Source organism: Hypomesus nipponensis, chromosome 6 (assembly GCF_054491055.1).
Source record: "Hypomesus nipponensis isolate SF chromosome 6, ASM5449105v1, whole genome shotgun sequence".
Taxonomy (NCBI): domain Eukaryota; kingdom Metazoa; phylum Chordata; class Actinopteri; order Osmeriformes; family Osmeridae; genus Hypomesus; species Hypomesus nipponensis.
In genome coordinates, this window is record NC_140366.1 from 10232151 (window position 1) to 10256280 (window position 24130).

At 43.1% G+C, this 24130-nt stretch overlaps 3 protein-coding genes across 4 annotated transcripts; all 3 read right to left on the reverse strand.

Moving 5' to 3' along the window:
- Window positions 1-387: 387 nt before the first annotated feature.
- ipcef1 (interaction protein for cytohesin exchange factors 1) lies at window positions 388-3910 on the reverse strand. Its single transcript, XM_084699377.1, has 9 exons — window positions 3780-3910; window positions 3424-3593; window positions 3177-3250; window positions 2603-2674; window positions 2461-2522; window positions 2208-2299; window positions 1833-2061; window positions 1337-1518; window positions 388-1164 (listed from the first exon to the last, which is right to left on the reverse strand). Exons 2-9 carry the CDS (start codon window positions 3580-3582, stop codon window positions 946-948), a joined length of 1089 nt encoding a protein of 362 aa, XP_084555503.1. The 5' UTR covers window positions 3583-3593; window positions 3780-3910; the 3' UTR covers window positions 388-945.
- A 1039-nt stretch (window positions 3911-4949) lies between these two features.
- On the reverse strand, window positions 4950-21708 carry LOC146286984 (connector enhancer of kinase suppressor of ras 3-like). Its single transcript, XM_084699376.1, has 13 exons — window positions 21470-21708; window positions 14915-15078; window positions 12063-12265; window positions 11590-11677; window positions 10641-10682; window positions 9404-9523; window positions 9133-9192; window positions 8936-9004; window positions 8552-8701; window positions 7408-7520; window positions 7092-7282; window positions 6849-6935; window positions 4950-6380 (listed from the first exon to the last, which is right to left on the reverse strand). The coding sequence occupies exons 1-13, from the start codon at window positions 21519-21521 to the stop codon at window positions 6061-6063; spliced, it is 1659 nt and encodes a 552-aa protein (XP_084555502.1). The 5' UTR covers window positions 21522-21708; the 3' UTR covers window positions 4950-6060.
- Window positions 21709-22249: 541 nt separating this feature from the next.
- Window positions 22250-24110, reverse strand: LOC146286985 (rho GTPase-activating protein 24). 2 transcript variants are annotated; one of them, XR_014758413.1, is made up of 3 exons: window positions 23820-23957; window positions 23550-23632; window positions 23295-23433 (listed from the first exon to the last, which is right to left on the reverse strand). XR_014758413.1 is itself a non-coding variant. In XM_084699378.1 (2 exons), exons 1-2 carry the CDS (start codon window positions 23982-23984, stop codon window positions 23221-23223), a joined length of 378 nt encoding a protein of 125 aa, XP_084555504.1. In that variant the 5' UTR covers window positions 23985-24110; the 3' UTR covers window positions 22250-23220. The 2 variants fall into 2 exon arrangements, 1 of the variants encoding a protein (XP_084555504.1); XM_084699378.1 differs by lacking the exon at window positions 23550-23632 and having other exon boundaries at window positions 22250-23433; window positions 23820-24110.
- Window positions 24111-24130: the final 20 nt, after the last annotated feature.

Here is a 24130-nt window from a genome sequence, read left to right on the forward strand (position 1 = left end):
CTCCATTACTCAATTCTCATTCAAATTAGCCTATATATGGGTTGGGGTTGAAGGAATAGCAGCCAGCACAGCAAAGTTGCCTTTGTTCCTTGACACAAAAGCAGGCAACAGATGGCAAGATATCATCTGCGTCTTCCAAGCTACTTTTTGTCAACTTCATTCACTGGACTTTTTAAGGACTTTTGTGCATTAACATGCAGTTCCTTTACAATACTAAATATTCTGTGGTGACCGCAGATGGTGTGCTTTAATACTCACTTTAGAGTGTGAATACGGCCTCATAGAAGAATGATCAACAGCTCTAATGGCTTCCACATGGACCCGTTATGGAACTTTAGTAAGCAAAGTCTGATTCAGAGCACAACGACTATGGAATATATAGCTCAAACATTTATTGGCAGTATTTTGATATGAAAAGTTATATTAATGAGTAATTATTGAAAAACGAGGAGTTATAATTAACAGTCAAAAATACATTACCATTAAAACCATGAAGACATTATTGTTAATCATCTAATTACAGCATAATGCCTGTGTGTTGCATTCAAGACCCAGTCATGTGACATGAATGTAATTACATTCATGACAGCATGCTCACTATAACCTAATCCTTTTGGAAAACAACAAACAAAAGTGTGAATAAAAACAAAAACTATTCCCTGTGCAAAACCAGCAAAATATAATGAATGTAGCATGAGGTTAAATGCTTTTCATTAAGGCATCTTCTACTCCACGTCACTCATACAAATACTGCACAAGCAAACAAACTAAACGAAAATGCATTTAAATCATTGTTATAGAAGCTAATACATCTGCATGTAACTGTACACAATTTGACAAAAGCTGCACACATTTTAGGAACTACTCCACTCAAATGAGCAACATAATGTTGTCTTCGAGAACAATATTGAATTAGAACAGTCTCTGTTGTTTCCCCTAAAGCCTTCAGACACCTTTCTTGACTGTTGTCACAGCGGGCTGGTCGACACAGACCTCATTGTGAGCCCTGACAGGCAACTCTCTACTGCCCTCTGGAGGACTCTGGCATTTAATGATCTCCTGCATCAACAGTGCGTTGCAGACCTTCCAGGAGCGATATGTTAGAGCGGAGAGAGTAGGGTCGTCCAGCAACTGTTGGATGCTCAACAGGTCTGCTTCTTTTGCCTTGAAGACAAAAAGACTATCGATCATGAATTACCACAGAAACACATGGATAAATTGATCTTCAGTTCAAACCAATGGTAGAAAATCTTTGTTCTTTCTCCAAAAATGTTGGTACGTATAAAATAAATGATCCTGTGGTCAGTTTGACCTTTGTGTTAGACCCAGCACTGACCTTTAAAGTGCTGTTGAGGGTCCGAACCAGGTGCAGCCAGTCATTGATCTTGTCGTTTTTGCAGCGCCTGATGAAAGACACTCTGAAGTCTCGCTGGGAGCAGGGTCTGAACTGACCAGTAGGAGATATTCTCATCTCTCTCAGGTGGACGAACAACCTACTCATCTCATCAGACGTATTTTCTAAATGTAATCAAACAAAGAAAAATTGCAAGATGGTTGGTTACTTTTCACAGGAAGTTGTGTCAACTGACTCAGTCTGGTTCCCCCTCTAGTTAACAACACAAAAATGTATGTTTGTAAACTCTGCCACTGGAGATTTACCTTCCTGTATGTTTTCACTCCAGCGACAGTTGTATCAAACACGATTTAGTTTATTGGCCAGCTAACTATCAGAATTGAGTATACTGGGTATGTTGAGTTGGAATGAAAACCTATATAACTCTCCAGGAACAGGGTTGGCCAGCCTTGATGTAGAGAAAAGACGCTTGCCTCACCCTCCTTTACCCCCTGCGCCCCTGGAGCTCCATCCTCCTCTGTCACAAGCAGGGGCGGGGCCGGACCACTGAGGGGACCCCCCGGAGGAAGGACCTCCAGCCAGGACTCGGTCTGCTTTGCGGGACGCACTTTGCTGCTCTCCGGGATCACCATGGCGGCAGGAGAAGGGGTAGCGAGGGGGGGAGGACAGGGGGAGGAGGACGTGCAGCGATGCTGGGGGACGTCTCCCTGGTGACAGCATCGTAGGTTCAGACACAGTTTGGATCTTACCATTCACAACGAAGCACGGAAAGCCTCTCAAGGCCTGATTCATGGCAGAGGTTAGGACAGTCCCGAAGAGAGTTGTCCAGACGAGGACACCACTGAGCACTCACATTGACAGAGTCTATGGTCGGCTGCTCAGAGGACAGAGGACAGGGCGTCTCCACAGACTCCTCCTCTTGGTCACTAGCCTCGCTGTAGCACTCTGAACAAACACACACAGAGGACACTTGAACACAGATACAACAGGTTTCTCAGACACCCATTCTCTTTATCTCTCGTTCTCATCACATACAGAAACACACCCAAAACAACACAAAGCAGGACCCAGTTTCAGTGATACCCTGAACCCTCAGTCGTCATTACCTCCACTGATTTCCTGTGAAGGCTCTGTCATTGTGGAAGCTACAGATAGTTTAGCCAGCCACCTGTGACATAGATATTCAGTTGGTTATGCTACCCATTTTATACATTGGTAACCCATTTCCTCTTCTTCTTTCACACTTACTTGTTCATCTCCCGTATGCTTTCAGCTGCCACGAAGAGAGTCACAATGTGCGGGTGGCTGGCCTTCATAGCACTGAAAGATCAAGGTAAACAAAATGGCAGTAAGAACTAGTTTCTGGGGGTTAGCATCATAACAGCATTAACTGGCAGAGGGAAATACTAAGTATTTTCCTTTTTCTATTCTGAAAATGTTAAGTACGTCTGATTAAGATAGGCAAACATGACTACACAGAATGTTGTACAGCTACCCCCTTTTTGATAGGGAAGTATTGGACTGACCACATGATAAACACTTCTAAATGAGTTCCTGTGACAGTTTGCATGAGACAGATGGCTAACAGCCAGCTTTTAGAAGGCGTGATAACATAATGAAATCATATTTCTAAAAGACAGTGAAGCAGAATTAAACCGGCAGCATCATATTTATCCACAGAAGTGGAAAGTTAAAACTACATCTTAGGGGGAAGTGATGTGTTTATACTAAAGACTACATTTAAGAGGTGTAGAGCCTGAGCCTGGCGGCATGATATCACAGGTTAGGTCCCCATTTCTATAGGTGCACAAGCAGATCTTACTGTTTCTTTTTGCATTCTCTGGCTTGGTCAACAGTGAAATCGGCGAGGTTTATATATCCTTCTGCTTTCTCTGCCTATAAACAGAATTAAAGACAACATGCTGATGTAGAAAAAGGGAAATGTGGGTTTGAGGAACACCGGTAGAACTCAAGGATACACAATTTGGTTTTAACTTTTCAATTTTTCCGATGAATTTAAATCTCCGATAAGAGTCACAAAGTTTGATTTTGCTTATGAGTGAACTAACCGTCTCACAGATGTACCAGTAAAGAGAGGTGGTCTTCAGAACAAACCAGTACTTCTTCCATTTGATGCCAAGGAAGCCCTTTCCCTCCCTCTTTTTGTGAAGCCATCCATGACAGTCCACCTGGCCCAGTTCCTTCACAGAGACCTTACGCCTACTCATGGCTGCATGACCTGCCACACACACACATCAATACATGCATACAAAGTCCCCCTACGTGCCAATGAAAACAGGTGTTTTCTGTAACAGCCTAATGGAGGATACAGACTGAAATGGAAACTAGGCGACCTAGTCATACAATAGCACCAAATGTCTAGTAACGTCTGTGAATGGAGTACCTACAAATGATGGACTCTTACCTCACACCCCAGGCCTGATTGTGTGTGGCCAGGAGAGCTCCAGGCAGAAAGAGAAGAGATGAACAGGGGGTGAGAAAACACCTTGTAGCTTCTCAGCAGCATTCTGCAGCCATGGGCCTCACAGAGTGATAGATGACTCACTGAAGGAGGAGGCAAACCAACACATCCCCCAATCCCCCCCTCCCCCCCGGCCTCTCACCCACCCCAACACATTCAAATACAAAGACGTACACGATCTGCCAAGCCACAGGTTGAGCAGTGACATCCTGTTTAAGATTTTCTGTGGGTCTCATGTTTGTCACCCGTTCTGGTAGTTTGTCATTGCTGTTAGACGACAGAAATGACAGTGAGGCCAGCACTGTCCCTAGGAAGTTAGTTGGGGACTCAGTTAAAATGTAATACTGTATCTAGCTGGTGGTTATCAAATATGTGTTCCCTTTCTCTCGTGACAACAACACAAATCAATTAATGATTGTCAAATTGAATGAAATTGTCAAACTGCCTTTGTTTTAATAGAAAATATAACATTTGTGTACCTGCTATAACCAATGTGATAGTGTTTGATAGGATTGTTTGATCCATGGGCAGCATTTTTCTACCAATAACAAATAGGGTTTGCAACAGCTACACAACTAAAAAAAAATAATAAATAATAAAAAAAATATTGTAACGTTGCTATGTTGATCAAAATGTAATTTATGTCTCTCTCGTATGTTGCATTTCAGAGCAAATGAAACATTGTTTTGTGTATATGTCTCTCAGATACCAGTAGATGTCGCCGTTGTGTCATAGAATATTCAATAATTTCAGTTTGCAGCACAAGCACAAAATATTTGAGCCAACATATAGTAATTTTGAAGCTAAAAATGGCAAATTAAGATCAACACTCCTTTTTACAACGTTTTAGGACTATAGTGAGGGCTATAGTCACATTACAAAACAGGAGTTGTTTTATGAGAGGCTAAATCTAGGTCTAGTTTAATACCAAATCTCCATCTATGCAGGAGTTTCTTTGGTCCTCATTAATTTAGAAGTTTTGCTAGGTATATCCATACTTTTCCCACATTACGTTAAAGCATTATTGTATTCATGTTTCTTATAGATTTTGCTTCAACCGTCCTTTGTAAGTATAAAGAATGCTTTTTATTTTTGAGAAATAAGGGCACAACATTGAATTGCACTTTTATTAGCAGTTCTCACCATGTTGAAGAGAGAGGTATCAACAGTAGAAGCACTTAAATAATCTTAAATAGTCAATATTCCTGAATTCAGTGACTTGATATGGTCCATCTTTAATTAGCACAGATAAGTTGTTTAATATCAGAAAATCGATTAAACTGTCTATCCTATTGAGTAGGCTACATTTATCATGAGAAACACTTCAGAATATTTAATAAGTGAGGTTTCTGTTTCTAAGGCAAAAATACAAAGATGTCTGTGATTTGGTCAAGACATTGCTATAGTGCCAAACTATGACACCTGAATTAGTGAACACCTGTTAGTGAGATAAAGTTAGACACACATGTCTGAATGTTTTACCTGATCAAAAAACAATCATTGTGCAAATGTCTCTACTTAGACATAACCATGCACTGCAAAAGCAACATATAAGCACTGGAGCTTCAAAGTCCACCTCTGAAAAATGTTTTTGCTCCAAACCTTTGTAACAGGAAATGACAGAAAAGAAAACACTTTGTCTCAGAAGAAAGTACTGGCATACCATTCAACCTGATAAAATACACAGAACAAAGTACAAAATACAAAGGAAATCAAATTTCTTATAGAATTAGACATTTTTACAAGAAATATTTGGACGCACATGAAATAATTTAACACACTCATAGAATAGTCAACAATGAAGGCAAGGCAAATGTTTCCTAAAGCTGAATCCCCCTCTCTGTGGAAGGAGGAGTACAGGCAGAAACAGGCCATGCTAATTAAAAACAACAATACTTCACTTGTTATGATTTCTCCACCTCCACCAGGAAGGCTGGCAAACATAGGTATCTGAACTGAATCGAACAATAAGCCACTCTAAGGAGTTGAAATGCATACAGAAGTAACACAACGCAGGTTTGAAATGCAGTATGGTGATGCATCTGAGTTCCCAAGCGAAACCTGTAGTGGAGGCTGCCTGAAGTTCCAGCAGAACATTTCAGGTGAGTGTTCTAATACTGAGAGATAATGTCCCACCATCGTGGAAAGGCTGCGTAAGGGAACTGGGGACATGCTCCACCCGGGGGAAGGACCAAAAGGGGTAGTGGTGGGGGGGGGGGGGGCGTCAGTGAGTCAGCAGCTTGAGACGAGCCAGCCAGCCCCCCAGGAATGAGGAGTGTCCTTGGGAGGGATGTTTGGAAGTAGCAGTGGCAGGCGCAGGAGCAGGGGGAGCAGGGCTCTTTTTAGAGGCTGCTTCCTGGTAGGGGATGGTGGCGCTGTTGTGCAGGTCGGCGTTGATGAAACACTGGCTGCCCCTGATGTGGTCCACGCCGCGAACCAGCTGGCGCTCCCCTAGGGGCCGGTAGGGCAGAGGGAAGCAGGGCGGCTCCTCTGAGATGGAGGCTATGCGCTCGTTACTCAGGTATCTGTGCAGGATGTCCTCTCCTAAAGGGGGCAGGAGCAAGCGTTTGAGAATCTCGTCTAGTTACAGATTACTGACAGGTACCTGCACTATACACACATATTGCATTGACAATGTGTTTCATACCCTATCATTGATGAATTAGTAAAGAATTGCACGTATCTAACACTAGCACAGACAAAAAGTATATATATTTTATTAATGGACATTCACACACCATATCTCTTTTGCTAAATTTGCAGACTATTGTCAGTAGAAGTGCAATGGAGTGTAATGAGGGAATAATGGCTGAATAGTCCTGTGGTCCTGCCGGGGCTTACCCCAAAGTTAATAAGCAACCCAATAAGAATTCAGAGCACGCAGGTCAAATCCTGCTAAGGTTTGTTCATGCAGCTGTAGTGAGGCAGTAAAATGCCCATTCAGATAACAGTGTAGATTAGCAGGCTGCTTTGTTTTGGTATTTTACATTCAGGCAGGTGGAGCAGGCTTACCCTTCCTCCCATGAGGCCATGGCCTGGAGGACGAATCCGACATGCCCAAGCATGTGTCCACAGGCATGGAGAGTGGTCGGGGTTTACCTGAAAGGGGTTCAAATAGTCCATCATTGTAAAACGTGCCTCTTTACATGGAATCTATTAAATGACCTGACAGATTGTAGGCTGTGTGTGTTTGTGTGTGTGTGTGTGTGTGTGTGTGTGTGTGTGAGTGTGTGTGTGTGTGTGAGGAGGCAGTACCCCGGGTGGAGCAGCGCTGCCTCAAGCGGGCTGGGGCCGGGGCTGGCTGGACGGGGGGATCAGTGGGACAAACAGTGATCTTGTTCTCGTAGTCTGCAATGGTGAAGCGTCTTCTGCTCTCGACATCCAGAAAGGAGTTTGGAGACTTGGGTCTCATTCTGACACTCGCACTGCCGTTTGCCTTCCCATCTCTTAGGAGAGTGATAGGGAAGGGAGAGACTGTTGGTTTACTGTGGTCTAGTATTAGAAGTAGGTCTAGTATAAGCAAGTGAAGTGAAGACATGAAAAGAGACTGGTTTGGCAGACAGGCTCTTACCGCGGGGCGTAGGCCACAGCTGGGGGAGGAGGGATGTACAGGTCCTGAAAGCCTGGCTTCTCTTTCTTTCTAAGGGGAACATCAGCAATACTTTTGGAAACATTGGGGACACCCTGTGACACAAAACAAGGGGAGATGTGTTAGAAGTGGTTTCACTGTGATGACTGTTCTTCGACAAATTCCTCGTTTGGTGTTCTCTGAGCGTTCCGTTCTGAGAAACACTAAATCACTAGAATGATTTCACAACACCAAATCTATCTGTGTGTTACAATTGAGATTTTTCTCATATGAAATATGGGTATTGGTTAGGTAATTCTGCCCAGGTTATTAGAGTCTGGCTCTGAGAGGTTACTCGAATGGCTCTGAGAGGTTACTTAGAATGTACCAAAGTAAGATCTGGCAAGGACATAGTCACAGACGTCTTACGAAACAATACATGCTTTTGTTTTTAATTGCGTCCTGACCATTTTTCTGAAGCTGGGACAGCTTTTACTCAATTCCTAATTTATTCCAGAATAAAGTCATTTCAGGATTAATACTATTGCCTTAACAAATCGAAACGATTCAAATACGTTATGTGGACAACTTTCTGTTTGGTCTTTTCTCAGGTTGACCTTTGGGTTGGGTGGAGATTAGACTTCAACCGAAACCTGAATGGTGAGACGACCTCGTCAGCCAGGGATGGGCTAGACTTTGACAAGAGACCTCGGAGGTTTCAAAGATTAGAGGGCACACCATCTCACAGCCCTCCTAGTGACATTTAGGGACTCTATGCAATCTTTCCAAAACACACATCCTGGCCTCATTTCTAAATGCAAAACCAAAGCCCACCCTGTCCCATCACACTCTTTGTCTTTGAACATGAGTCACCTTCCAAACATGTTGAACACCAACCCCAGTGAATGCACAGACATTTTTTTTTCTTCCTGAAGGAGAAGTTAGAAGAAGGGACTCATTGTTCACCCAGTGACCCACCCACAACAGCAGCCTGGGTGGCTGGTAGTAGAGCTAGCCTCCTTTCCTCAGATCTCCCTTCCCAAACAAAAACAGCTCCAGGACAACACACACACCTCGCACATGCATGGCAGAATGAGAAATCCAAATATGAATCTGAGACTAGACATGGTTGGTGGGTGGGGGGTACCTGAGCTAGGGGGGGTCTCCAGCGCATGTTCTTCAGGGGGGCGGGGGTTAAGTTGCAGGAGGCTCCTGAGGGTCTCTTCTTCACCAGCAACACCACACCCTCGGGATCAGCCTTCAGCTTGCCAACCAGGTTCTTCAGCTGCCAGCCCATCTGGACCAATCACAAACAGGAGCTATCAGGACCACACCCATCTTCAGCCACCTATCACACCTGCATCCACCCCCCCCCCCCCCGTCTTTCAACTGTGTAGTTGAAGATGTTGCATGATCACCGTTTTTGGGTGTCACGTTCGGCATGAATTCATACTGGGTGTGTTGTGCCAGTTCATTGCCAGGGAAACGCCTGTGAGCTGTCTGTCTGGTCGGACAGGTCAGAGGTACCTACCACTGTCTGCTTGTTGACCTGGATGACCTCGTCCCCTGCGTGGATCCTGTGTGTTCGGTCTGCTGGAGACTAGAGAAAAGGTGGAGCCCAGTGAGCAAAGACAAGATCAAAGTGCTGAGATAACCTCCTTGGGAGGTGATTATAGTGACTATAGCCAACAGTAAGTGCTTTATCCAGCAATTCAGCTGGAAACTCACATTTTCGGTGGTTCCGGTGATAACATGGAGCCCATCATAGGTAGATTTGATATACATCCCCTGAAAGACAAAGAAAAACATAAGGGATAAGCAAAATAATGTAGTTTCTGAGAAACGAAAAGGTTAAAAGTCCTTTGTGCTTCCTGCTACCATGTGTGTGTCGAACTAGACTGCCAGGTGAGCTTACATCAATACATATATAGGATGTTGGTCTATGAGCAGTGTGGGATAGACAATCCAGCAGGACTGTGCATCCTGAGGTTCTTCTTACCAGTCCTTCTCCGGATCTGATGTTGGTGATGTGGACCTCCTCCAGACAGGCCATGTGACTCTTCAGGGGATCAGAGGTCATCCTCACCGTCTGGTCACAGATCCCGTTCAGAGATCGTGACTAAAAGACAAACAAAGAAGAACACAGGCTTATTATTTACATGTTCTACATATTTAGAATATAAATGTGTTTAGTTTTACATTTAGCACCCTAAATGTGTCTCAGCTAGTCTATTTAGATTATTTACATTTACTCATTTAGCAGACGCTTTTATCCAAAACGACTTCCAAGAGAGAGCTTTACAAAGTGCATAGGTCACTGGTAATAACAACAAGATATATTAAAGATATTTATTAAAGTTTGTTTATTGAGTTACTGCTTGGCAGCATTTCAGCATTTTAACCTGGGTGTCACTGGTTGGGACCTGGGTGTCTAGTAATTACAGCTCTGTGGTCAACAGCTTCTGGTTATTCTCTGAAGGATTCTAGGTGGGACAGCTCTGTGTTTTGTTGTCATGCATTTTATTATTTTGATTTTATATGAATCATAGGGAGTACAATTGAGAAACAAAATACCACTCATTCTCAGCCATGGGCTGGGTCCTCTTCTGACAAGACATGATGCCAATGCTTTGTCATCATTCCTGGAAGCTGTAGTTAGGGAGCTTCTAAACAAACAGAGGTGTATAACCTCTCCAGGAACCTAAATCCTGTCCGTGAGAGCCGGATCCAGCCTTGCATGAGCAGCGTTATACAACAAGACATTAAACATGGCTGAACATTAGCTGGCGAAGGTGAAACAGAGGGTCAGGCTTGAAAGGAAATGGCTAATCCACACCAATATTATCACTTTAATGAAATGTTCAGTGTGTGACAGACCCCAGCGCTTAGCAGCATTATCTTATACAGGATGTGGAAGCAGGGCCTCTGTGGTTCATCACAGCACTGACCTGTATAAACACACGGCCCCCTGCACTACACCACAACACGGCACAGGAGCCATGGGATTCACTGCACAGGAAAGGGAAGTAGGGTTTGTGTGTGCATGTGTGCCTGTCTGCGTCTGCAAAAGGAACGTTTGCTTGTGTGTGCATCCATGTGTGTGTAAGTATGAGTGAATGTCTGTGTAAATATGTGTGTGTGTGTGTGTGTCTTCCTACAGATGCTATTTTTATTATGAACGTCCAGGGATTAACCTATCTATCACTGTCTAGAGGAAAAGCTGAACTGCTACTTACAACTTCCAATATCTTCTCCTCCATCTCAAAGACTGTGCAGTCCTGCAATTAAGGGAAACATACAACATATGAGACCAGTCCAACCAAGCTGCTCTGAGGCTCAGCAGGGATGGTACACACAGAGGCCAAACACAAGCGGTAAGCAAACATTCGAGAAATGAAAATCTCTGGGGTGAAACCAATGGGGAATGCAAAAGTCCCCCAAATACACAAGACCATGCCTCCTGTGGTCATCTAAATAACAGCTTCTTGTAAACACGGTGACAGTATAATTGCATGACAGTTCTGCGGGGTGCTATTTAACTACAGGGAGCAACGAGGCATAGAAGGCAGCGCCTCCATCTTGGTCTTGACTGCGTTCAGCGGGGAGCCGGCAGAACCTGCTCATTGAGCATGTTCCTGTCCATGTTGGGGATGGTCTCATTAGAGAAAACATGCGCTTAGCCAGTATGTCGCTGTAACCCTTATCATCCCAGGAATTACTATGGTTACTGCAAATGCGGACACACCTTCAGCTAAAACATCTCCATTTGACTTGAAGTGTAATAGACCAAACTTCAAATAAAAACAAAAGATGGGTTAAACTTTCTCCTGGTGCACTGTCTAACTTGACAGTCTGGTTGCCACGCAACATTTTCAGTGACATCAATTGAAAGGTTCCCTTGAACGTCACTTTAGAACATTTTCAGTACCATCATCTGAATCCTAGCGTCTCGTTTGACGTTCCAGTCCCAACTTGAATGTAAAGTGGGTTCTATAATCCTCTGGAATAAGGTAGTCATCTTTTCCTTCAGTCACAATCCCCTGTGTCTTTCAACAGTTTCAGGGGCCTTTATGTGTGTTTCTTGCCTCTGGGTTTAACCCATCCAATGTTCCCAATACATAAGCCAGTGTGTGATCAAGGTCTTTGTAGGAACCTTTTTAAGTGTGAGCACCGAGGCTTTCTTACCTTCTGAACAGTAGAGGTGAGCTCCAGACACAGCTGAATGATCCTGTTCTTGGTGGCTGTGAAATCACTGATCCCAGTCAGGGGCGTCCTGTCAGGAAGCAGGAGATTCAGTCAGATTCAGTCAGATTCAGTCAGATTCAGTCAGTTTCAGTCAGATTCAGTCAGATTCGGTTGTTCATGTCAATAGCAAATATTATTGTTGAGGTAGAACTTGTTGTGAGGTCTCAACACTGATGGCTAGGTGTTCTAGAATGTGTTTTCAAGCTGAGACAAGCACAGGAGAAAAAACAGGGTGTTTCCTCACTTGGAAAGACACCGGGTGTTTTGACTTGATGACAGTACTGAAGTCAGGACCCTTACGAGATAACAGCGATGTTAACACAGGTGTCACTTATGGTCTAATGATGTGCATTCCTCTGACGGCTGTCAAATGTACGCGTGTGTGAGTGTGAGTGTGTGTGTGTTAGACGTACCTGTCCAGCCAGCCCAGCAGACTCTTTGCAGCTGCGATCAGCTCAACGACGGCAGTGAGGAAGTCATTGGGGGGCTTGTGGGAGTTCTTCCCGTCATAGCAGGGGTTCTTTCTGCGCTCAGACGCCGAGTTGTGGAGGTTGTTGGTCGCAGCCCTCATACAGCCCACCAGAGTCTTCAGGTTGTCGGTTTCTACGCCATAATTCTGATGAAGGAATCATCCAACTGAATGCGTTACAATACAACTCCATTACAGGGAGATATCCAGTCAGCCAGTCACCCGCATTCTTCTGTTATCACACCTCTGATGCCGTCTACCAGTCTGCCGTTATCAAAGGCACTTAAGAGGCTAGGAAACATGATTGCTGCATTATGACCCTTCTATTATAACTTGGATTGACAGGGGATTAAGGACACTGAGGTTATTCTCATGACCCCCAGACAATTTCAAAGTCACCCAACATTCCTGACAACCGGTCGCCATGGCAGCCTGCTCACAGACGTCATCTGAAATATTCTGCTCAACATCAACCTTAATGAACTCCCATCTAGGGCCCGCGGAGCATTGGGGGCAGGGTGTTGTTGTGTGTGAAAGGTCGGGTGGCCATCGATAGCAATGAATCCCTTCATCAGCGTTTTGGGTGACCTGTTTAGTTATTGAGTGAAGGCTACATGTGTGTGCCCAACTACAGGGGGTTAACAACTGGGGAAACTCCGGAGATTCATTGGCCCCATCTAGAAAGTTGAGGGGGTCCGTTGTGGTTGTCTCTTTTAGACCTTAACCCAGACCAACCAGGGACGTGGATGTGAAAGGTGGGGAGAGAGGGGGGAGGGAGGGGGGAGGACTTGAGATCAGATTGAGATCAAAAACTCCTCTCTCTTTAATCAAGAACCAGCTGATGAAAACACGCACGCTATATGCCTCTGGCTAGACAGATGTTCAGCATCTTTCTGTTTTCTGTCCTGGAGCAGAGACACTGTGGAACCATCTGCTGCATATGGAATGCCTGTTTAGTGTGATGGAAAAAGAGAGGGAGAGAGAGAGAGAGAGGGAGAGAAAGAGATAGACAGATTAAGATGGGGAGTGAAAGAGAAAGGAGACAGAGAGAAAAAAGAGACAGGAGAGTGGACATAAAGAGCGGTAGAGAAAATGACAGAGAGAAAAGTGTAGAGGTAAAGACAGTTGAAAGAGAAAGAGCGAGAGTGAGAGACAAAAAATGAGAAAGAATGAGAGAAACAGAGAAAGGGAAGAAAAGAAAGAAGAGGAGAAAGTGGTTCTGTGGAGGTGTACACCGTTCTGATGAATGGGATACAGTGGGAGTGAAGAGGCAGGGGGGCAACGAATCATCTGACACTACCGGACGGAAACCTCTGGAACAATGGTGTAATGGCTTTTCCTGAGTGCACAGTACGTGTGCTTGTGTGTGTGTCTTGGCCTGTGTATGGGCTGCAGAGTCTTACTGGTGTGTGTACGTGTGTGTGTGTGTGTGTGTATGTGTAGGATGGGCGGGGGGCTCTTTGACAGGTGGGAGGGTCACATCTGTTTCCTGCCCCACAAGGAGATTACCCTGAGAACATAAAACTCTGAGTTCCAGCCATCCACAGTCAAGCCTGCTGTCTGTGTCATAACGGTGCACAGGAAAGATGATGAATCAATTTAACTTTGGACATGATCAGGTTCCCAGGTTCCTGTCCTCGCCCATAGAGCTTTCCCATCTGTGGATCATAAAAGGACCCTGTGGTCACAAAGCAGTTGGGGGGAAAAAACTTCAGGAGAGCTTGACCGACAAATTCACAGTGGAACCATCTAAATAGACTTATTGTGCTGGCCCACTCACAGTTAAGTTAATGTGATTCTTGTCACAGACAACCCATGTTTGTGGGCATTCTGCATTTTCATAATAGGTGGTCAGCATCGTCTATAGTTCCGTTCGGAGTCATTCACCGTGTCTTCATCTTACAAATCACACTGGGGGGCTCGGTACTGTCCCTATTTACCACAGCTTCCCAATAGATTGGAACACTGGTTACATTTCCCCATGCAAACATCCCTACAGAGAGCCACTGTGCAACCCACTGCACACTGACACGACTGTACTTTGTGTCTGGGGCCCTATCACGTATCGTTTTTTTCCCTCTTTAGAGCTGGTCACTGTAAGACAGCATGTTATTCTCACATGTCGGACGTTCTCTAACGTGAACCAACCCTAAGGAACAGTTCTATCAGGCCATTTTATGAAGAACATGTTCTTGCTCAGTGTTCACAGACAGGGGGCTAGTTGTCCATAACTCATGTCAAGCTATGGCTGGGGCTATGGATGTAATGGACTGCAGAGCCTTCCTGTGGTGTTTGTGTGTGTGTGTGTGCATATGTGAACATCTATGTGCATGTATGTTTGTGTGTATAGCCATGTCAATGTGTGCATATGTGCCTGTGTGTGTGTGTGTGTGTGAGGCCCTGTCCTCCTGGACTCTCATGCGAGGCCCCTGGATGCTGCTGGGCTGCAGGAGGAGAGCGCGGCCAGAGAGACAGGCAGCTGACCGGACATTCCTCTCTAATCCCAGCTTCCTGACCAATGCCAGCCTCTCCCATCTAACGGGCAGCACGGACACGCTCAGACAAGGCAATCGTCACACAGAGACCCTGCTCGAGGTGCTCATGTATTTGGTTGACCAGTGCTCACCTTTCTGGATATAGATACACATCTAAAAGAGACTGGTTAATGAATGGTACAAGTACAATCATGTTTTACTGGATTTGGGCACCAAATATATTCCTTAAGACATCCATGTCTGAGGACTGTAGTGCAATTGCTTTTTGTACTCTATAAGGTAGGATGGGTAGACTACAAACCAGAGCACAGAGCAGGTCCACAGCCTCCAGTACCAACTCCTGGTGTCCGATCCGGGACACCCCCAGCACCAGCAGCTCCTGGTGGGAGATCTTCAGCAGCTGTTCCCCATCAATCTTCTCCCTCTCAAAGGAGGGAACATACTGCTGGAGGCTGTCATCCAGACCTGTTGTGGGGGGGGGGGGGAGATAGATGGGAGAGAAGGAGACAGACACAGGGAACACATGAGAGAGGTGCAAGGAGAGAGTGAAGAAATTAGGAGAGAAAGAAAGAGAGAGACCGAGAGAGAGAGAGAGAGAGAGAGAGAGAGAGAGAGAGAGAGAGAGAGAAAGAGAGAGAGAGAGAGAGACAGAGAGAGAGAGAGAGAGAGAGAGAGAGAGAGAGAGAGAGAGAGAGAGAGAGAGAGAGAGAGAGACTGCTGTGAGACAAAGAGCTCCTTTCAGACTGGTGGAGCAGTGAGAAGTAGGCCGGTTCTAATACCACACAAGTGTAGAAGCAAACAGTGGTCGTGAGTCAATACCGGCAATTTACTCTTCCATGCTCTTCCATGAATCCTTCACTCAAAAAGGCATCTATCTGGATAGCACTGTCCAGCGAAAACCAAAGTAAATCTCATCATCATCTGACCCCACATCAAGCCATCCAGAATGGGACTCCATATCCCACACACAACAGTCGCTATGGTCCAAGAGCTAAGCCAACACAAATCAGCGCCCTCATCTGTTGAGGTATTCAGAATCAAACTGAATTAGCAACTGGCCCCCAAATGCACGTGTTTGTGTAAACAATAAAGAAGACAAAAGCAACTGCCACTACATGGGGTCATTAAAATCACACAAGGCAATCCTGGCTCCCGTTGGCTTGGAATGCCAGCACACGACAGATGGTTCTCTCTGGGTTAGCAGGACAGAGGAGTAGCTACGCCTTCTGACTAGCTAAGAATGTGTCCAAAAAGTGTCTCTAGCCTCCTTTGTGTTAACACACATGAACAAGATGTTCACAACACATGCTGACCCTTAAGCAGTCTGCTTAAACCCTCTTTTTATACTAAAACCTTTAAGGGACAGTTGATCTGATTTTAGAGATCTGAGGATATTAACATTTACATTTGGAAGCGTGCTCCTAAGACCTTATTGAATCAAGAATGGCTGTTTTAAGACTCAGTATATTTCAGGCAACAGTTATGAAGTCAACTTTTTGTTGTCACCTTAACTTTAAGGGTTAGATGTACTTCTGCCTTTTACAAAGACAAACGTCCACATGTTTGCCGTGGGGCTGTAAAGTGGGAGTGACTGGTGTAATCGATCTTGTTGAGTACTTTGTAGTGACAGAGTTGAGTGAAAAAAGTTGGACAACAAGCCAAAGGAGGAACATGTGGCAGGATCTCAGAGAGGCTGAAGAAGAGAGAGGAGTTAACCTGACAGACCTCCTGAATGAGTGAACAGCTGCAGTCTCTCCCGGGACAAGATAAATAGATTTGAGCGCTAACTGAAGAAAGCTAAGACTTAGCATTGCAATGACTAGACTATTTTTTCAATTAATTTGTAAATTTATTTTACCTTTTTTTAAATGATATCTTTCCCAGATATATTTTACAGAGGTCACAAAGCTGTTTGGTTTAGTTTCCGATGCGTTGGCAGATGTTTTTGATCATGATCTCAGATGGTTTAATTTATTGCCAGATCCTATTACTGTCACCTGAGGAGCAGTTGTTGTATTCTCAAGCAGCATAGGATAGCTGATGTCACGCAACCAATCGCTTACAACCGGTAAAGTCTGAATCCAACTCTTCTGTCCATCCGGACCTCCATCCACAAATCTATCTCGAAAATGTACAATCAAAACATTTTTCTCATTCCTTAAAGAGAATTCCCACGTCAACGCCTTTCAGTTTGGCCCCGACCCATCTTGGAGTCAGCTTCAAAGCCTAATTTTACAGATGGATCACCACACTAAAATATCTCTAGAAACCTCCAAATCTTATTGGCTTTAGAAATACAATTGAATAAATGGGCCTTGTGTTAACAATTCCATCTCTGCTTAGTTACTGGCAGCTGTACCCCGGGCAGGTTCTAAAGCGTCTCACACACATTAAATATTTACATCCAGAACATGAGGACCTGGGAGTGTTTGTTGGTATCAGTTACCTTTGAATGCAATCAACAAAGGCCAAAATGGTCGACAGGGTAGATGCAACTGCACTGTTTTAGATTACCACACTACAAACTCAACTGCATAAAATGGACACCTTCTATTCAATTATTGAGGTTATGATGTAATAGGCTGAAGATATATTTTAGACTATTTCATGGAATGTGCAGCATCATGTAATCACTCTAAATGTGCAATAGTTCTGAGGTCATCAATACATCCGTTCTAAAAGTCCCTTCACACTACATTTCACACAAGAAAATTACCCTGAATAAAGCTCAGGAAAAGCCTAACTACACTAATCTTGACATAGATCAGTCCCAAATCCACAGGCCAGCAAGCATGAGGCTAAGTATTACGGGGGCCCTCAAACACGGCCTTTTTTCAGGGTTTTGTTACAAACAAAAGAATTGTGTGTTAGCCCTCTTTAATGTCGGCATTTTCATACAAATCAAAGCTTCTGAGATGGATGGTTTATCATGTTCAAAACTTTCTAGATTTTTATTCAATTATTTCATCAATTGTTCTACTTTTTTGTCTAATAAAACTGTAATTCAATCAATCTTTTATCAATGATTTCATACTCAAATTCGTTGCCTTAAATTCAACTCTTTAGAAGAGGACTATAAAATTGCTTTTTGATCAATTCTCGAATTTCAAGAAACATTAAACATGTCATCTATGCAGTCTATGCAGATCAGGGCTACAATTGAGTATAAAAGTAAGAAAACAGACTGTTTTGATGTTACTGTAAGTTATCAGTGAACTAAAAGAGTTTAAAATAAATTCCACTCCAACAAATCCAGTGTCAAAACATGTCAACCAGATCAAAACTAAGATAAGAAAAAGTCTAAAAATACAGTGTTTAAAACAGTTCAAGGGTGTCTACTGTACATTGTATCTGCTGCAGCTAACAGCCTAGAAGCTTCCCCTTTCAACTAGTGCTTGGTGTGGATCAATACACCATTTAACAGGCCTGAGCTCGGGCATGAGCCCGTTCATCATACAAAGGCACGTGTTGTGCTGTCTGGGGTCGACAGCCTATGAATGAGTAGAGTTTGGACCTGCATTCCAAAGCTGGGGTCAACAAAGGGAATGTTTACCCCACCTCTCACAACAGGACAAGGGTGGAGATTCGAAAGGAAGAGTGGCTAAAAAGTATTCCGACTATTCATAGGGTCACTTTGTCTCCGTCACTCAATTCCAACTGTCCAGTGTACACAGAGGTCATTCATCTAAGCAGGACAGGGAAAGGAAACACAGCCTTTCTCAAAACAATACAGATTCATAGGAAAAAGGACTTCCTTGACTGTTCTGAACAATCATCTTATTGCTGAACTTCAAGAAAATACAATTGTTTTTGGTTGTTGTGTTTATTGTCTGGGCTTTGTCCAGTGGTGAGTTTCTTGTGGTTTGTTGTTTCCTGCTTGTTGTGTGTTCAGTACAAGGTGCTTTGACTTCAGAATTCTCAGACTTTATGCAACCAATGAGGAGGTTTCAAAGTTAATCTATGGCATTATGTTCCCATGGACACTATTTTGAGCGACTGACGTAGTCTGGATGACAAGGTAGAGGAAGCATGATTTCCCGCTAGAAGCTTTGTATTCATGGTAACTTTTACTGCTTAATACTGAGTCATTCCAATTATTCTGAGTAATAGGCAGCACAGATAAGCTGTAATATTAGTGTTCTACGTCAGAGGAATGGAACAGGTAACATGAACAACATGTACTTTTGCTCAAATTAAGTGCAGCCAAGTCATTAGAATGCCTTTATGCATCTTATCAATCCATACTCACAGACTTCAGAGGCATCACATTAAAAACTCACTGAGAACCTATTTAAGAAAGATTTCTTTAACCTACACTTTCTTCTTGTAGTCTTGTAGTCGTATAACACAAACTTTTGCTTGGCACTAACCTAATGTGTGTTCCTAATGTGCACTTCTAGTCCTGATTCTCTCTTGAACTCACCAGAGGCACTATTTGTGTGTTACTTTGGATTAAAGTGTTGCAAAATAAACACATGTCAACCTCAGTTATTTCATTTTATGAAAAGTGTGTGGTAAATCACTCTGTAATTGCGATCAAAGGTTGGCTGTAATTATAAAGAACAATTTGAATAGTAACAGGAAAAGAGGATTGGATGACAGAATGCCTGAAGTTTCCTGTTATATAGTGTGCATAGCCAGTGAGCTTGGTTTCCCTCCTGATAAGCACTCCAATCAGGAGAAAATGGGGGCGGGGTGAGAGAGGTCTTGTGACTATGTGTCTCTAAGACTCAAGAATCCTCCTCCTCCCTCTAAGCATGCAAACAAACTAGATGCTCCAATGTGTACACCAACCCTGTCTTGTAAATAACTGAACCCTGTCGACGAGAATCTAATGGGAATTAACAACTAAAGCAAGCACTTTGTTGACAGTTTGGCACTTTGACAGGCATTTGGCACCTCGTTCCATACCTCAATCATGAATCCTAACTCATACACAAACACATAATGATAACCTCCTCATAATCTTAAGTGGTCTGCTCCATCTTGATCTCCAATCAATCACAACACTCCTCTATAATTGTACTGCCATTCAAATATGTTGTGGACTGGTCTGAACATGCTCTCTGTGTTCTGTATATAGTAGAGTTCTACTAAACTCCATCAGTTGTATTTCTCACTCAAATGATGAGGATGGCTAGTTTGTTTGTGGATTAGGATTCTCCAATTCTTTGGAACTTGTGCATGCCTGGTCCACTGAAGAAGCTGGAGAGATAGCGTTACAGAAACTTTTAACTGGTGGGAGTCCCTGGTTTGAGCCCTGGGAAGCGTGCCAAGTCAAACAGAAGCATTTTAATGGCACTAGCTAAACCTCTCATAAAAGGACCTGTTGCCTGAGTCAGACTTCTGGTGTAAACATATAGAGCCCAAGCCATAGCTGGAGAGAACAATCCTCTTTGGAATCACAGAACCCTGGTGTAAACAGAGTGAGCAGGATGTACAAACACAGGGACACGTGCACATCCTCTGCTGGCACTGACCCAGCCTGAAGGCCCACGGTGGGATCTGTGCTTAGAGGACTCCTGTTTTGGAGGCCTTCATCCCCTTCATGGTGGTGAGTTCCTGGTGTGACCTTTTGTCCCCTGCACACAGCATGATGCTGACCTATGGACAGAGCTCTTGTTCAGTTAGTCCTTTATTGTCTGGCTTTGCGGCTTGCCTAGCCCATTGTGGCTGGTGTTAAAGAGATGTGGATGGTCAGGGTGTTGTCCATGGGGCGGCTGTGTCAGATGGTCAGTTGTCTACGGACAAAAGCTTCAAATTAGATGCTTGTGAATTCATTGTGAAGCTCCGTATGCAGAATGGGAAAAGAACTCTTCCGTTTGGAACTCTGGATTTCTTTCATTTGTCTCCATAAATTCAGTGAAATTGACTGAAACTTCACCCAAACAAGCGGCATATGGCTTTAGTCAACCTATAAGAGATCAAGTGAGGTGGCTAGATGACCCATTCATGAAAGCATCTCTCCTGGAGCACTGTTGTCTTCTGGTGGCTGATTGCAAATGCATGGAGCTCTGGTGACCCTTGGTTCCACATGGGGTGATCTGTTAGCAGGTCAAGCGTGCTTGGCTGTTATTATTCCTTGCTTAACAACACATGCCGATGAGGATGAATACATAGAAAAGGTGTAAAGACTTCCAGTGGCTATGGTGTCCTGCACGATTGATCTACCATGGGTTGTGTTTAAACTATGGAGCTAGGCTTGTTAGGCCTAGCGGCAGCCTAGAGTCCATCTGTAGGTAAACATCCTTTATAGGCCAAATAGGTTTAACAAATGACTACTGTAGGTCATAGTTTGGACAGTGCAGTTAACAATGAACATAGGTATAACATAATGAACATTATACCTGACGAAGAAAGGGTAAGATTCTGCAGGGCACTGAACTGTATAAAACTTGATTTCATTATATATTTAGATTTATTTACATATTTTGTAGAGAAATTACACTAATGAACAGTTTGTGCTTGTAGTACCAAGGCCAACAAGCTCATACCAACCAAAACAAGAGTTTTGAAGCGATCTCAATGTAAACACCATTTCTTACAGACATTGCTTGAGACAATCCCATAATCCTCACAAAAAAACAAAAGCTTATATGCAGTGTATTGAATAACAATTATGAAAGACAATTCCTTAACATACCTTAAGTGACCCAATACACTTCAAGACAATGCCATCATTTGAGGAAAGTTGTCAATGTAAACTGCATATTCCACTAATTTATGGTCAACCAAGGGTCCCCAACATAACTTTTATTGCATCATACAAAGTTGTTGTTTTGTTTGAACAATCACAACAAAGCAAATGCAACACATGACAATAATAAAGGCAATAGGGTAAGGGCCTAAGACTCACCTCTCATCCAGTCGACAACTTGTTTAGATGTCCACTTGGTAATTGGATCCATTTCTCTAATTAACCCGTTTTTTCAGCGAATTTTGTTTCCTAAAGATTCCAAATTCTAACTAACAAACCACAAACGAATAATTCAACATTGTGATAAAAGAACGATTTCTATTACACACATATAACTAGGACCTAAAGTGCACGGTATTACAAGCAGACAGTCTTCGCACACCTCTCGCGCTACGGCCTATGGTTCTACTGGACCCATGCGCGTGAAAACAACACTCCTTTAGAGCAACAGAGCAAACACGAGCGAAGTTAGGGGCGGGAGGATCGGGTTACACTTCAGGCCATTCCCCTCTATTCCGCTAGAGATTTAATAGTCACAATGAAGATAACCATGGGATACAAAACAAACAGAATGCGCAATTTTAAGGCAACAACCTAACACGTTGTTTTATCAACTGCCATTAGGCCTATATTTTACTAGGCATAATTATAGTAATGTGACCTCATTTTTTCCTGACAGACTTAACACTTTCATTGGGGCAAAATTCACACAACTGTTTAAATCAGGTCGAACCGATTCCAAGCCTATAATTAGATTTCCAATGTCTTCTGAAACATTATTTTCCCTTGAATTTTTTGCATTTCGAAAGTGACATAGTTAGAGCCATTTTAACACATTTGTTATTTATACATAAGTAGCCCTAAAAATTACGTAGGCCTAATCAATTGCCTATATTCATATCTGATAATGACTAGTTAGCTAAATTAACATTATCATCCTAACCAAATCCTCATATCAACTAGTCAACCCTCACCTAATTCCCGAGACTATAGCGTTTGAGTTGTTGGTTGATTTTAGGTGTATGAATTTAGGTTTGAACTTTGGCAAAGAGCTCCCTCGCCTGGCAAATAATGAGGAGTTCACTCATTTTATTTTGCATGAATGCCAAGAGAATGGCTTGTGAATTGGAGTAATCCTACATTATAGTAACATATAGGTTAGAAATAGGCATACATAATAGTGTTACAGCTAAGGTCGATCATTAAAGGACATTATTTTTTGGTTGCCTTTATTACTTTATTTGATACTGTACACTGTTTGATATAAAGTTGAGATAGTTTACTTTAGGAGTATCTGGTTTGAGTAAAAACTTCCTGGAACAGAAACTGATTTTTACTGTCATCACACAGCCTAGCTTACTCTAGTTTCTTCATTGACTTGACACTTTAATTTTGAAAAGACTAAATCTTTCCTTCATTTAAAGTTTTAATTTCCATTGTACCCGTTCTATCTAGAGTATTTTCCATATCTCTACAAAGAAAAGGCAAACAGATCTATAGATTATTAGGCCAATCTTTTAGCCGCAGGATTCCTGTGAGTGGTAATTATTCCATAGCAACTGTCAACTCAGGCCGGGTCTAGCAGCACTTCCGTGCAATAGATGAAGATAAGGGGGTGGGAGGCAGGGAACAATATGTATTATGCACATACTATATAACAGGATGTGGCTTTATACACAAAGCTTTTACCAAGGAGTTAATTGACACAATCAAACTTTATCATTAAGTAGTTTGAGTAACAAAATTATGCAAAAATATTTTTTATCTAAAGTTTGTACCATGACTTATTAAATGGAAGACGAGAGGCTAAATACAAAATCTCTATTTGCCAGTTCTATGACTGCCCAGCAGGCTCCTTCAATAAGTTAAAAAGTATGAAACTAGATCTATGCCAAACTTTAGGCTCAAGGCTACTGCAGTACACATGCGTTGGAGGCATGTTCCCTGGAGGTCAGCTGGGCTTCACAGAGAGCCAGCATCCATCCTTGCTGGTCCACTACAGACTCAGCCCTCAGGTAGTAGGTCCGGGTCCTGTCCTTAGGTGTAATTGTCCATCCATGTGAGCCACCTCCTTCGTCAGTCTCCACCACAGCTCCAACTAAGTCGATGCTCTTGACAGGCTTCTGGATGAACGGATGACATTTGAGTTTTTAAATGTTAAGGTTATGAAGATTGATTGTGTTTGCAAAATCATGCACTGAGAGTAAAATGTTTTCCCATGTGTTTGCCTATGCCAAACCTTAGCCATCGTGTGGCATCATGTTTGTTGTGACCGCGAAAAACTGCCTGTTTCATTATGGGTAGTAACGCAAGATGAGGCTGCTATGGTAACAGAACAACAACGTTTTTAGCATAGTAGCACTCGTTATACAGATGCAATTTAGAAGTAACTCCAGATAGCTCATCCTTGTAGTAGTTATCAAAATACAAATGTAATATTTTGTCACAGTTCAGAAAAGATACGTTTAATGTGCTGTCTATAACAACGTGTAGCTCTTTCCGACCTTACCTCTTCATTTTGACCATACATCAGCTGAGTGTCTTTCAACTGAAACCACGTCGTTTTCCATCGGTGCGTAAAATGAGTACGTTTGGACAACCATCCTTTCTTGTACTCTTTTAGTTTAGAGTTTTCATCTGCACCGTTAGAGGTCGCAGATTCCACAGCCATCATACTGTTTTTAGATCGCTAAATAACGGGGATTGAAAACATGTTATAATTTTAGCACGTCATGCTTCTAGTGCATGTTGGGTAATGCTGTGTTTTACTATTTTACCATCAGTAGATGGCGCATGAAAGGGGATGCTTTCGAACTTCTA